This window comes from Triticum dicoccoides, chromosome 3A (genome assembly GCF_002162155.2).
Source record: "Triticum dicoccoides isolate Atlit2015 ecotype Zavitan chromosome 3A, WEW_v2.0, whole genome shotgun sequence".
In the NCBI taxonomy this organism is placed as follows: domain Eukaryota; kingdom Viridiplantae; phylum Streptophyta; class Magnoliopsida; order Poales; family Poaceae; genus Triticum; species Triticum dicoccoides.
In genome coordinates this window covers 516,246,517-516,259,512 of record NC_041384.1, presented here as the reverse complement: position 1 = coordinate 516,259,512, position 12,996 = coordinate 516,246,517, and the positions used below count along the sequence as shown (strand labels likewise).

General features: G+C 44.8%; 2 protein-coding genes across 2 annotated transcripts in view; one reads left to right on the top strand and one right to left on the bottom strand.

Annotated features, from left to right (window-relative positions):
* LOC119272506 (receptor-like protein kinase HSL1) overlaps positions 1-5,689 on the top strand; it is a 14,280-nt gene extending 8,591 nt beyond the window's left edge. The window contains exons 3-4 of the mRNA XM_037553977.1: positions 5,186-5,226; positions 5,301-5,689. Coding sequence (XP_037409874.1) covers positions 5,186-5,226; positions 5,301-5,689 — 430 coding nt within the window. The remainder of the gene's footprint in view (positions 1-5,185; positions 5,227-5,300) is intronic.
* Positions 5,690-5,940: 251 nt separating this feature from the next.
* On the bottom strand, positions 5,941-12,239 carry LOC119268887 (hexokinase-6). Its single transcript, XM_037550599.1, has 9 exons — positions 11,799-12,239; positions 10,690-10,837; positions 10,415-10,597; positions 8,907-8,981; positions 8,593-8,748; positions 8,286-8,384; positions 8,084-8,214; positions 6,711-6,792; positions 5,941-6,608 (listed from the first exon to the last, which is right to left on the bottom strand). Exons 1-9 carry the CDS (start codon positions 12,098-12,100, stop codon positions 6,261-6,263), a joined length of 1,524 nt encoding a protein of 507 aa, XP_037406496.1. The 5' UTR covers positions 12,101-12,239; the 3' UTR covers positions 5,941-6,260.
* Between the last annotated feature and the right edge of the window lie 757 nt (positions 12,240-12,996).

Sequence of the window (12,996 nt, the reverse complement as noted above, 5' to 3'; positions counted from 1 at the left end):
AGGGGGGCATTAGTCCCGGGTCGTAGCACCAACCGGGACTAATGCCCCCCTTTAGTCCCGGTTGGTGCCACCAACCGGGACCAAAGGCCTGTGCTGTCCCGAACCCAAATATTTAGTCCCACCTCGCTAGTTGAGAGGGAGGCGCACCTGTTTATAAGGTGCGGTGCGCCTTCCCTCTCGAGCTCCTCTCTAAAGCAGGCTTTCGGGCCTAACACTGCAATATGTGCCTGTGGGCCTACTGGGCCTCCCGCGGGCCTGAATCCTGGCCCATGGTAGGGTTTCTAGTCGTATTCAGGCCGTGGGGGCCCAGTAGGTGGCATTTTTTTGTTTTTTTGTTTTTTGTTTCTACTTAGAACTCAATACTTATAGTTTTGTAGTGATTTCTTTTTTATTTTAGGTCACAAAAATTATAAACTTTCTGTTAGTGCCATTAGTTTTAAAATTTGAATAGTTTAAATTTGATTTTTTTAAAATTTGTGTGAATCACTAGTTTATGAATAACTTTACTAAAAAAATTGATTTTTGAGTCAATCTTTTTCCTGCTATTTAATATTACTGTGTTTTATCATTATACTCAATTTGGTAATTTTAGTTAGTCGTATCAAATATTATAGGGGTGAGCCCTATTTTTTTCCAGTTTTGTTTTTTGCATTATTTATTTCCTTTTGTTTTTTGCTTTATTTTTTAATTATTTTTGCTTTTAGTTTTAGAAAAATTATAAACTTTCTGTTAGTGCCATTAGTTTTCAAATTTGAAAACACTTTTTTAGTTTTTTAGTTTTCTTTGTTGCTTTATTTATTTTATTTTGTTTCTACTTACAACAAAATACTTATTGTTGCTATTTTTATTTTTTTCCAGTTTTTTGTTTTGTTTTCTGTATTATTTATTTTCTTTTGTTTTTTGCTTTATTTTTTAATTCTTTTTGCTTTTAGGTCAGCAAAATTATGAACTTTCTGTTAGTGCCATTAGTTTTAGAAAAAATATAAACTTTCTGTTAGTGCCATTAGTTTTCAAATTTGAATAGTTAAAATTTGAACATAGATGCACCTATAGAGAAAATTCGACCTAAATTCATTGTTTTCAAATGAACTCTGAAAAAGTTGGCATAGCATACTCGTCTGTTACAAATTTGGCATGGTATCATCATAATAGTTGCGGGAGAAAGTCTTCACTTTTTCTTCGCTTGTGTCATTTGCTTATTGCGCCGTAACCATGGATAATCTTCATTGTTTATCAGGATGCTTGGGTCAACCTTGACATTGAAGGGAGGAATTTCATGAAACTTTTCATAATCTTCAGACATGTCTATCTTGCCGTCCACTCCCAGGATGTCCCTTTTTCCTGAAAGAACTATGTGGCGCTTTGGCTCATTGTATGATGTATTCGCTTCCTTATCTTTTCTTTTTCTCGGTTTGGTAGACATGTCCTTCACATAGATAACATGTGCCACATCATTGGCTAGAACGAACGGTTCGTCAATGTACCCAAGATTTTTCAGATCCACTGTTGTCATTCCGTACTGTGGGTCTACCTGTACCCCGCTGCCTAACAGATTGACCCATTTGCACTTAAACAAAGGGACCTTAAAATCAGGTCCGTAGTCAAGTTCCCATATGTCCACTATGTAACCATAATATGTATCCTTTCCGCTCTCGGTTGCTGCATCAAAGCGGACACAGCTGTTTTGGTTGGTACTTTTTTGATCTTGGGCGATCGTGTAAAATGTATTCCCATTTATCTCGTATCCTTTGTAAGTCAATACAGTCAAAGATGGTCCCCTGGACAACAAGTACAACTCATCACAAACAGTGTTGTCACCTCTGAGACGTGTTTCCAACCAACTGCTGAGAGTCCTGATGTGTTCACATGTAATCCAGTCGTCGCACTGCTCCGGGTGTTTGGAGCGCAGACTGTTCTTGTGTTCATCGACATACGGGGTCACCAAGGTAGAGTTCTATAGAACTGTGTAGTGTGCTTGAGACCAAGAATATCCGTCCCTGCATATTATTGAGTCTCTTCCAAGAGTGCCTTTTCCAGCCAGTCTCCCCTCATACCGCGATTTAGGGAGACCTATCTTGTTAAGGCCAGGAATAAAGTCAACACAAAACCCGATAACATCCTCTGTTTGATGGCCCATGGAGATGCTTCCTTCTGGCCTAGCGCGATTGCGGACATATTTCTTTAGGACTCTCATGAACCTCTCAAAGGGGAACATATTGTGTAGAAATACGATCCACAGGATGACAATCTCGTTGACTAGATGAACTAGGACGTGCGTCATGATATTGAAGAAGGATGGTGGGAACACCAGCTCGAAACTGACAAGACATTGCGCCACATCACTCCTTAGCCTTGGTACGATTTCTGGATCGATCACCTTCTGAGAGATTGCATTGAGGAATGCACATAGCTTCACAATGGCTAATCAGACGTTTTTCGGTAGAAGCCCCCTCAATGCAACCGGAAGCAGTTGCGTCATAATCACGTGGCAGTCATGAGACTTTAGGTTCTGAAACTTTTTCTCTGGCATATTTATTATTCCCTTTATATTCGACGAGAAGCCAGTCGTGACCTTCATACTGAGCAGGCATTCAAAGAAGATTTCTTTCTCTTCTTTCGTAAGAGCGTAGCTGGCAGGACATTTATACTGCTTCGGAGGCATGTCGTCTTTTTCGTGCAAATGTTGCAGGTCCTCCCGTGCCTCAGGTGTATCTTTTGTCTTCCCATACACGCCCAAGAAGCCTAGCAGGTTCACGCAAAGGTTCTTCATCACGTGCATCACGTCGATTGAGGAACGGACCTCTAGGTCTTTCCAGTAGGGTAGGTCCCAAAATATAGATTTCTTCTTCCACATGGGTGCGTGTCCCTCAGCGTCATTCGGAACAGCTAGTCCACCGGGACCCTTTCCAAAGATTACGTAGTGTAAATCATTGACCATAGCAAGCACGTGATCACCGGTGCACATGGCGGGCTTCTTCCGGTGATCTGCCTCGCCTTTGAAATGCTTGCCTTTCTTTCAACATTGATGGTTGGTCGGAAGAAATCGACGATGGCCCAGGTACACATTCTTCCTGCATTTGTCCAGGTATATACTTTCAGTGTCATCTAAACAGTGCGTGCATGCGTGGTATCCTTTGTTTGTCTGTCCTGAAAGGTTACTGAGAGCGGGCCAATCGTTGATGGTCACGAACAACAATGCCTTAAGGTTAAATTCCTCCTGTCTGTGCTCATCCCACGTACGTACACCGTTTTCATTCCACAGCTGTAAAAGTTCTTCAACTAATGGCCTTAGGTACACATCAATTTCGTTGCCGGATTGCTTAGGGCCTTGGATGAGAACTGGCATCATAATGAACTTCCGCTTCATGCACATCCAAGGAGGAAGGTTATACATACATAGAGTCACGGGCCAGGTGTTGTGATTGCTGCTCTGCTCCCCGAAAGGATTAATGCCCTGGCGGAGATCATCATCATCGGGCACATCGTCTGGTTCCTCTTGATTTTCAGCAGCTTCACCCGTTGCAGCATCATTGGGCACATCGTCTGGTTCCTCTTGATCTTCACCAGCTCCCACCGTTGCAGCATCACCGTATTCAGAGGGCACATAGTTGTCATCGTAGTCTTCTTCTTCGCCGTCTTCCATCATAACCCCTATTTCTCCGTGCCTCGTCCAAACATTATAGTGTGGCATGAAACCCTTGTAAAGCAGGTGGGAGTGAAGGATTTTCCGGTTAGAGTAAGACCTCGTATTCCCACATTCAGTGCATGGACAACACATAAAACCATTCTGCTTGTTTGCCTCAGCCGCATCGAGAAACTCATGCACGCCCTTAATGTACTCGCGGGTGTGTCTGTCACCGTACATCCATTGTCGGTTCATCTGCGTGTATTATATATAATTAAGTGTCCAAATTAATAGAAGTTCATCATCACATTAAAACCAAAGTGCATACATAGTTCTCATCTAACAATATATAGCTCTCTAGAGCATCTAATTAATTAAACCATACATTGAAACTATGTAAAACATTTCAATGCGAAAACAAATGCGATCATAATCGCAACTAAGGTAACAATTGATCCAACGGCATAATGATACCAAGCCTCGGTATGAATGGCATATTTTCTAATCTTTCTAATCTTCAAGCGCATTGCATCCATCTTGATCTTGTGATCATCGACGACATCCGCAACATGCAACTCTAATATCATCTTCTCCTCCTCAATTTTTTTTATTTTTTCCTTCAACAAATTGTTTTATTCTTCAACTAAATTTAACCTCTCGACAATAGGGTCGGTTGGCATTTCCGATTCACATACATCCTAGATAAATAAAATCTATGTCACGTTGGTCGGCGTAATTTTCATAAATAATAAATGAACCAATAGTTATAAAGATAATATACATACCACATCCGAATCATAGACAGGACGAGGGCCGACGGGGACGGATACCAAAACCATCGCACTATATAAGATGCAATAATAAATGTAAGAAAATGATACAAGTATCTATCTAAACATACAAGTAAGAATATTTTTCCTTTCAGAAAGAAGATAAGAACAAGAGACTCACCATGGTGGTGTCGGTGATGAGATCGGCGCGGGTGATCGACGGCGGTGAAGACGGGGACGGGGCGTGACGGACCGCTAAATCTAGACAAATCTCGAGGAAAATGGAGTTTGGAGGTCGAGCTTCGAGAGGAGAAAGCTTAAGTAGTGTGGCTCGGGCATTCCATCGAACACCTCATGTGCATAAGAGGTGAGCTAGAGCACCACAAAGCCCTCTCCCCCTCGGCCAAAAAAAACAGAGCACTGTGCTCTGCTCTTGCGCGAGGGGGTATATATAGGCACCTCATTGGTCCCGGTTGGTGACATGAACCGGGACTAAATGGGAGCCTTTGGTCCCGGTTGGTGACATGAGCCGGGACTAAAGGGGAGCCTTTGGTCCCGGTTCAAGCCACCAACCGGGACCAATGGTGGTGGGCCAAGAGCGAGGCCCATTGGTCCCGGTTCATCCCACCAACCGGGACCAAAAGGTTCAGATGAACCGGGACCAATGGCCCACGTGGCCCGGCCGGCCCCCTAGGCTCAAGAACCGGGACCCACATTGGTCCCGGTTCTAGACTGAACCGGGACTAATAGGCTGACCCGGCCTGAACCAAAGCCCTGTTTTCTACTAGTGCATGTCCGCCGTTGCCAGGTCGTTTGGCTACATAGCTCCAGGTAAGGAACCAAACCATCCCTGGTCGTCACTCGTCAGTAGCTAAATTTTCACACCTTCATATGCTGGCGTGCAGAGTGCGGTAACACGACGAGTGTGACGGAGAAGGTGGACGTGTACAGCTTCGGCGTGGTGCTCCTGGAGCTCACCACCGGGCGGGCGGCCCACGACCGCGGCGAGGACGGGTCCCTGGCGGAGTGGGCGCGGCACCGGCACGAGCCAGGAGGAAGCATCGACGGAGCCACAGATAGTCGCATCAGAAACGCGGGGTTCTCGGAGGAGATCGAATTCGTGTTCAGGCTAGGCGTGATGTGCACCAGCGCGTCTCCGTCGTCGCGGCCGACCATGAAGTACGTGCTGCAGAAGCTGCTCAGGTGCTCCGAGCAGACGCACAAGAAGGGCAAGGTGACTCCGCTCTTGCAGACGCTCCGGGAGTACACGAGTGACTTCGACAGCACTGTCTGAATCAAGGAGAGGAGAGCGTTGCAAGTCCAAACCTAGCTCCACATTCTTTTGATTGATTAGCCAGGTTAAAAAAATCACCAGGAAAAAAACAGGTTAAAAAAAGGATTCTTTGATTTACATTACCCACATTCCATGGTAGCTGCTCATGGTGGGTGTGTTCGAAAAAAAAACTGCTCATGGTGGAGGAGCCATTTTCAGTTTAGGAAAACTGAACATGTATTGCATATATATAGTATGTGGATCACGGAACAGAAGAAATCATAAATGTTTCGATTATGCGATCATATATATACCACCCTCCTTATTCTGAATTATAGAAGATCAGATGCAGGCAGGTCTCCTCTGTTTGGTTCGCGACATGGCATCGCAACAGAAACTTGCAGGTTTAGGGAAAAAGAATTGGCAGGAAAGGAGCGGCGTCATTCTAACCTCCGTCTCCGTTTCCGCCTTCCCGCGGTTGCAAACGGAACTCATTGGCACAAGACTAGCTATCAGTGGAGAGAAATGGCAAAATAAGTGATCGAGGCGAAAGCAAGAAGCCGCGCCAGGAGCTCACTCCCTCTCCTTGGGACTACTCGACGACATTGTACTGGGAGTGTGAGGCCGCAAGAAGCGCGGCGCCGATGCCGGAGCCGTCGTTGGCCATCTTGACGACGACCGACGAGGCGGCCGCCTCCCCGAGCAGCTCCGCGAGCGTCGCCTCGACGCGGGAGCTGAACTTCTTGTAGTGCTCGTAGAGGCCGCCATCTATGGCGACGACGGTCCTTTGCTTCGGACTGCCGTCACTCGGCGCTCTGTCCCTGCCCAGCTTCTTCAGGATGCCGTATATGCCGGCGGCAGCCAGGCGCGCGCCTCTCTCCGCGACCTTGTCGCAGACGTGGAGGGTTATGTATCTTGCTTCCAGCGAAGTATCGGCAACCTAGATGTAAATTCAAGCATGTGACAAGTAGTCATTGGTTGTTGAAGGTCAGGTTTAGCAATATCCTCTTTTGAGTACGTGTATCATCATATTCATACATACCCCCAGGATATCCTTCAGCTTAGCACCAAGGTGTTTGAGATCATGTGAGGTGTCATGATGCATGGTTGACATATCCGGCGTCCTGCAATACCACAATTGAAAGTTACCACTTGCTTAATAAAGTTTCTACAGGTTAAGCACATTAGCTTCCTTCATTAACTGTGATCGATTGGAAAGAAGCACTGCTAATGAACACACACGCATATTAATGAATTTTGTGTCATGGTATCACTGAAAAGCTTTCGCGGAAGCAGGCCACTCAATTGAAACTGAAGCTACGAGAAACGTCGGGTTGGGACTTCGAAGACGAGCAGCATGCTGACGCCTACATTCAGACGTCGGAGGATGACATTACCGAGTCGGAGTCAGAAAGCGACGAGTAGTTGGTCTTTTCTTTTACCTGTGTACGCTAGAACTATCTTTTTATCGGAAAAAATGGCCGGCGGCATCGGCGACGAAGCAGGCGGGCGAGGGTGTGTTGTTTGATATGGAGAGGCCAATCCAATGTGCCACCGACCAGCGGGTCCGGTGAGGAAAGAGGGCAAGCACGCGCGCATCCGTCTTGTGTCCGCGCCGACGCAAATCCGGCTCGAAAATGGGCCGGGAATGGGTCGACAGGCGGACGAAAACGAGCGCACGTCCATTTGGGTCGATGCGTTGGGCCGACTTTTCTGTCCGCGCCGACCCAAATGGACGGCCGCGGACGAAATGGGTCGCCCAATTGGAGTTGCTCTAACTCACAGGAGAAAGCCCGTTTCATTTCATTGAAAGACAGAACAGATCGTCACTTCTTGTGAGATTAGTGTATGGTAGGGCCTTGAGGGGACAGTGAGCAGAGTTTTTTTTCCTTCTTTCATTTTCCTGTTTTTTATTTATTTTGCGTAGTGGGAGTCTGGGAGCTTCAAGGTCCAAATCCAGTAGCCACAAACTCGCCATGGTCATACTAGAGACCCTTATAATTTGCAAAGTTCATGATAAACTTCTGAGTTGGCTGGAAAGGGCTGATCCCAAGGCATACAGGAAATTTCAGAAAGCGTTATTTTGCACCATGCGCTAGAAAACTAAAATGGAGTAAAAAATGGAAAACATTACAAACAGTTGCCTCTAAATTTTATTTTCATTAATAACAGTGCACACAAACTATGGAGACCAGACCTAACAACCAAATACTACCAAATCCTGAACCGTTAACTTATTGATTTTAGTTTCATATGTACAATATAACCAAGAGTACAAAAATATACAGATAGAACTATAATCAATAACATAGTTTAGAGTAAGCATGTCACGCAATCTAGATTATATCTAATTATATTCTTATAGTTTACTATTAATAAAGCTAAAGATTCAATGGGTGGGACATGGAAGCGCACCTCAGTACAAATAGTTTCTCCAATTTTGATGGAACAACATCACCAAATAAGGAAGCATCATGAGCCAGCCTAAGCAAGATCCTTCGCACAACCTCTCCAAGATACATGCCCGAAATCATCTTCTCATACATCTGAGGCAAAGAGCTAGACAAGATGACACACCCACACATAGCCAGGAATAACCAGAATAGACAAACCATACCTGCTCGCCGGGGTTCAAACTTTCAAAATCCAAGGCAATATCGTAGTCAGAACGGGGAAGCTTGTCTGACTTAAAGTTTCCCCATTCCATGTTGATTACCTGCAGCATACCAAAGATCAAAATCGAATTGTTGAATTATCAACTGAAGTGAATATCATACAACACAAAAGTTGCAGTGGATATATATATATATATATATATATATATATATATATATATATATATATATATATATATGTATATATGACTGGACAAGGTGCAAAAGACCTTCAGTATTCCAAGCACACAAAGGAAGTCAGACACTAACCATGTTTCCTGATCTAGGTAGTGGTCCCTTCCATTTTGGAATTGCATCTACATGCTCAACATACGCTGCATTTGTCCCAGTGCCCAATATTACAGCAGCAACGACATCATTATCAGCATAGATCCCGCCAGCCAATGTGCCTACAGTATCATTAACCTGCACAAAAATGTTGTCAGATCGTTCCATCAACATAGATAGATAACCTAAAAGATTAAGGCCGTCATCAGAATGCATAGGAAATGGCAACAGCTAAAAGCCAGTCAATGAAATGTTTAAGATGATACATAATTGAAGGAGCAAATGAGCTTACGAACCAAAGCTGTAACTTTCATATCAAGCCCCTGCCTCTCCATAGCACTGCTCAGTTCAGCCACCACATCTTTCCCAACCTGAGCTCACAGAAATCAATCATAAATAACACCACTGCAACCATCCATTATCTATTACTAGTATCTTACTAAACACAAGGTTAAAAGAAGCCTCGATGTCCATCCTAAGATGCTAGAACTTCCCACACTAATGAGAGAAGAAAGAGAAAGATCAATACCACTTATTTAAGTGGGTTGAGATTATAACGATACAGATAAATCAGAAATAGTTGAGAAGTGCTACAACTATACAAGAAAAACACGAATTCTCCAGTGATAAGCATTCAATTGCATACAGAAACCACTATTTTGAGCATCAATGTACGTCTTTTTAGTACTAGCTATGCAGTTATGCGAGCAATTTGGCTAGTTATATTACAAAAACAAGGTTAAAAGCCGCCTCTAGGTTCACCAAGAGGATATAAATCTCCAAATTAATCGGATAAAAAGGAAAGAAGAGAATGGTTCCTACTGCTAATTCGGTGAGGCCAGATTATAAAAGGTGTAGTTATACAGATAAAAATAAGGACTACTATAGTCATATATCAAATACAACTCTGGTTTCACAGATACATGAATACATTTTAGTACCTAAAAGCACAACAGTGATGGCAATTCAAGTGGATATATAGCTAAAACGATGCTTAAAGTAACACCATGTATGCTCCAGCAGGAAATAAGTTGCCATGAAACAGCAGGGAAGGCAAAGATCGCAACTTATCGTGGTTTGTGTAGACTCCATATATAATAAAAATGCACATGAATGGTATGGTTGTTAGTCCTATTAGTAATTTAGTATACTGCAGTTGTATAAGAAATATAACTCCACTTTTGGCTAGAGTAATTTAGTATACTGCAGTTTTATAGGCATCTCCCATATGGAGCATGTTTAGAAAGATTACTTTTCAATGTAAAAGCACAACTAGCTAGACAATGTAAATTGTGCACAATTATGCTTTGTGAGAGATCTATGGCTAGTTACACACTGGTTACAGGATATTTGACAGTAGAAAGAAATACGATGAGTACTGACAAGCATATCTATCACATCAAAAGTAATCTTTCTAAACATGCTCTATGTTTTGGACTACACATGTTCAAAATCAAAGCAAATATAGTATATGCTAATATTGGATAAAAGACACTTCTCATATTCTGAAGAACAGTGCAAGGTGGTCGATGAACACTTGTCAGGGAGAGTACCCAAAAGTCAAAAGCAAGGAGAGCCCTAGTGCTATAAGATAATTTCTGTCCAATTAATAAGTAGGTTCAGAGGAATAAAATGTGAGAAGTTTAATTACCATATTAAGATGAACAGGGAATTTCATAGTGAAAATCATGTGTTTGATAAGAAATTTCGCTTTGAGCAAGCCTTGGTCGTCAAAGATAACAGTAAGATTTATTCGATTATCATTCTGTCAGCCAAGTATGTACTGTGATCATTTGATTTTTACCGTGCCATTGATGCAAAATCCCTTTGTCCACTTAACGAGGGTGCCTGACGATATCGATGTTTGGTGTACTGGGAAAGAAAAGGTGAAACCCAGTTCCCTATGTCTGCCCTCAGGCAAGTGGAAATCGTCTCCTTCAGTCTCAACAAATCTTTCCAGCTCAGCCGCAATGAAATCAAATAGTTCCTGTATTTGTACTTTTGTAAGTAAGTAAACCATGTAAAAATAAATAAGAAATCTAATACAAGGGACTTGGCAGAGCAATCAAATGCACTTACGGTGGAAGTCCCAACCATCAGATGAGGTGGAATGGGAACCTCTTCATATTGTTGGACAGCACGTTTCTCCTTTCCTCCAAGCTGAACCCGTAGAACACGAAAGTTGGTCCCACCAAGATCCAGTGCATAAAACAGCCCATGCTCATCCCTGAAGTAGTAGGACAAGTCATTAAAGCAGAGGAAAGATAAGCAGAAGATTTCAGAAAGAGATAATTCAAGATCTTTCACTTTTGGACACATATTTATGAGACTTTTAGTTACATCTAAGTTCCACATATTTAGTTCTCTAAGTTGTTCATGAGATTTTCATAGACGATTGTTATCAAATACTTCCCGCTCTAGATTTTTCAGTCTCAAACATATTGTAGAAACAAAAGTATAACCCAATCAAAGTAATTCTTTCTAAGAAGGCAACATCATTTTTATGGACAATATTTGAGGTGTCGGTAGTATAAAATAGTAAATTAGACATATAATTTTTTTTCCATGCCGACTAAAAAAAAGAACACGCACGCAAACACTCATTGCCTGGATCCTGCCTTGGAAGAAGGAAAAACCCATACCTTAATGGTTTGAGCCTTGATAGTAATAAGCCCGACAAGTAGGTAGGAAATACAAATGGTCCATTCATTAAGAGAACTAGAGAAGGCATGTGGGTACACATGTCTCTACTCATCCTCCAAACACTAGAAACCGAACAGTATGTGACGTTTTTATTTAAATCCTTGTGTTCTGAGCCATATCATAATTCTTCATGCAGGCATATTATATGATCAAAACTGATAATTGAGCGTCATGTCGGAAGATATTCACAAATTGCTGAAGGCGCACATAGAACAAACAACCCGGTGAGGAAAAAACAAAAACGGATCCTTCTTCCAGAACCAATATGTATCATAACAAGTTTGTTAAAAAAAATCGAACCTTATTTCGACAATTCCCTTTTTCTTTTCTTTTTTCAAGTCATGCTCCAAACCGCCTGAAGACTACAGAACTCCAAACCACCTCCACACTACGCAATTTCCAGCCAAGACTGACACAAAAACGGACGTGCCGTCCGTGCCACTCAGCGATGAGAGCAAAAACGAAGAAGCAGAGGATGGTGTTACCCGGTGGGCAGATTGTCGACGTAGCTGATGAGCATCTTGAGCGGGGCGTGGGGGTCGGCGCGCAGCCCGCGCTCCATCTCCTCCACCATGGCGTCCGCGATGCCGCGCAGCAGCGGCGTCGGCGTGGCCAACGTCTGCTCCAGCTCCTCGATCACGTCGGCCACCTTCTTCCGCCTGCCCGCCTCCGCGTCCCGCGTCCTCCTCCTCCTCCGCGACACCACCACCGCCACCCCGACCGCCGCCGCAGCCGCGGCCGCGGCGCACACCACCGCCGTCGTCCCCACGACCGCCCCCTTCGCCATCGCACAACCTCAACAGACCCCCGGCCAGGTCGGCTTCCGAACCGGGGGCTGCGACACTGCAGCCTCTGCCTCCCTCCCGCTCTGTCCTGCTCTCCCCCGTTCCGCTTGCGCGAGCGTGGGAGCGAGAGTGGGACGAGGGCCACGAATCGGGCGTTTTTTACAGGCGAATAGATCCCCTCGCCTTTGGAAGCGTTTTACGGATGTACCCCTGCTCGTGAACGCACGCGATTTCCCGAAGGTGCGCCCGGACGGCCAGGTGCATGCCTTTCCCGGGCTTTTGTGGGCGCGCGGGGTGTAATCTCACAGCTTTTACGAGGTTATTATGTGTGTGAAAAGATGCAATAGGAGAGAGAGAATAAGGGTGCTGTCGTAAATTGCAACTCGGCGAGTAATCATTTACGTTGTCACAGAATTGGGAATGAGGCCCACAGCTCAGCAGAAAGGAAGTTGATTAGTTAAGCGGAAGCGAGCAGGAGAAAGCGGCTGCAAGATACGGGGTCACGTGCGGATCGGGCCCACTGTTCGGGGCGGCTGACGCGACCATGACGGCGCGGGTTAGACGTGTCGAGGCAGCGCCGGGTGGAGGATGCGTCGCGCTCCGCCGTGGGGTCAAGAGCGGCGGCGAGCGAAAGAAAGCGCCAAACAAGCCATTGCCTCCGCTCCTCACCCTCTCCGCTACGAAACGGAATAGCGCCTCGGTGATCGCACCCTATCGCCGGCGGCAGCGTCGCGTGGCCAAGACGCGGAACGGCGACGGCGGCGACCCGCGCACCAGCATGGGGCACGGGGGTGGCCGACGGACCGATTGGTGGGTGCGCCGCCGTAAACCACCAAGAGGGCAGGGCAAACCCACGTTGCGTCTCGCCGCTTTTCGTTTCTGTAACGTGCTATACAGT

Excerpts from the sequence above, each read along its gene's own strand:
- LOC119268887 (XM_037550599.1), bottom strand. The coding sequence starts at position 12,100 with ATGGCGAAGGGGGCGGTCGTGGGGACGACGGCGGTGGTGTGCGCCGCG. Across the intron at positions 8,385-8,592 it reads TACCTAGATCAGGAAACATG|GTAATCAACATGGAATGGGG; the intron begins GTTAGTGTCTGA and ends GGTATGCTGCAG. Across the intron at positions 6,793-8,083 it reads GAGAAACTATTTGTACTGAG|GACGCCGGATATGTCAACCA; the intron begins GTGCGCTTCCAT and ends GTGGTATTGCAG.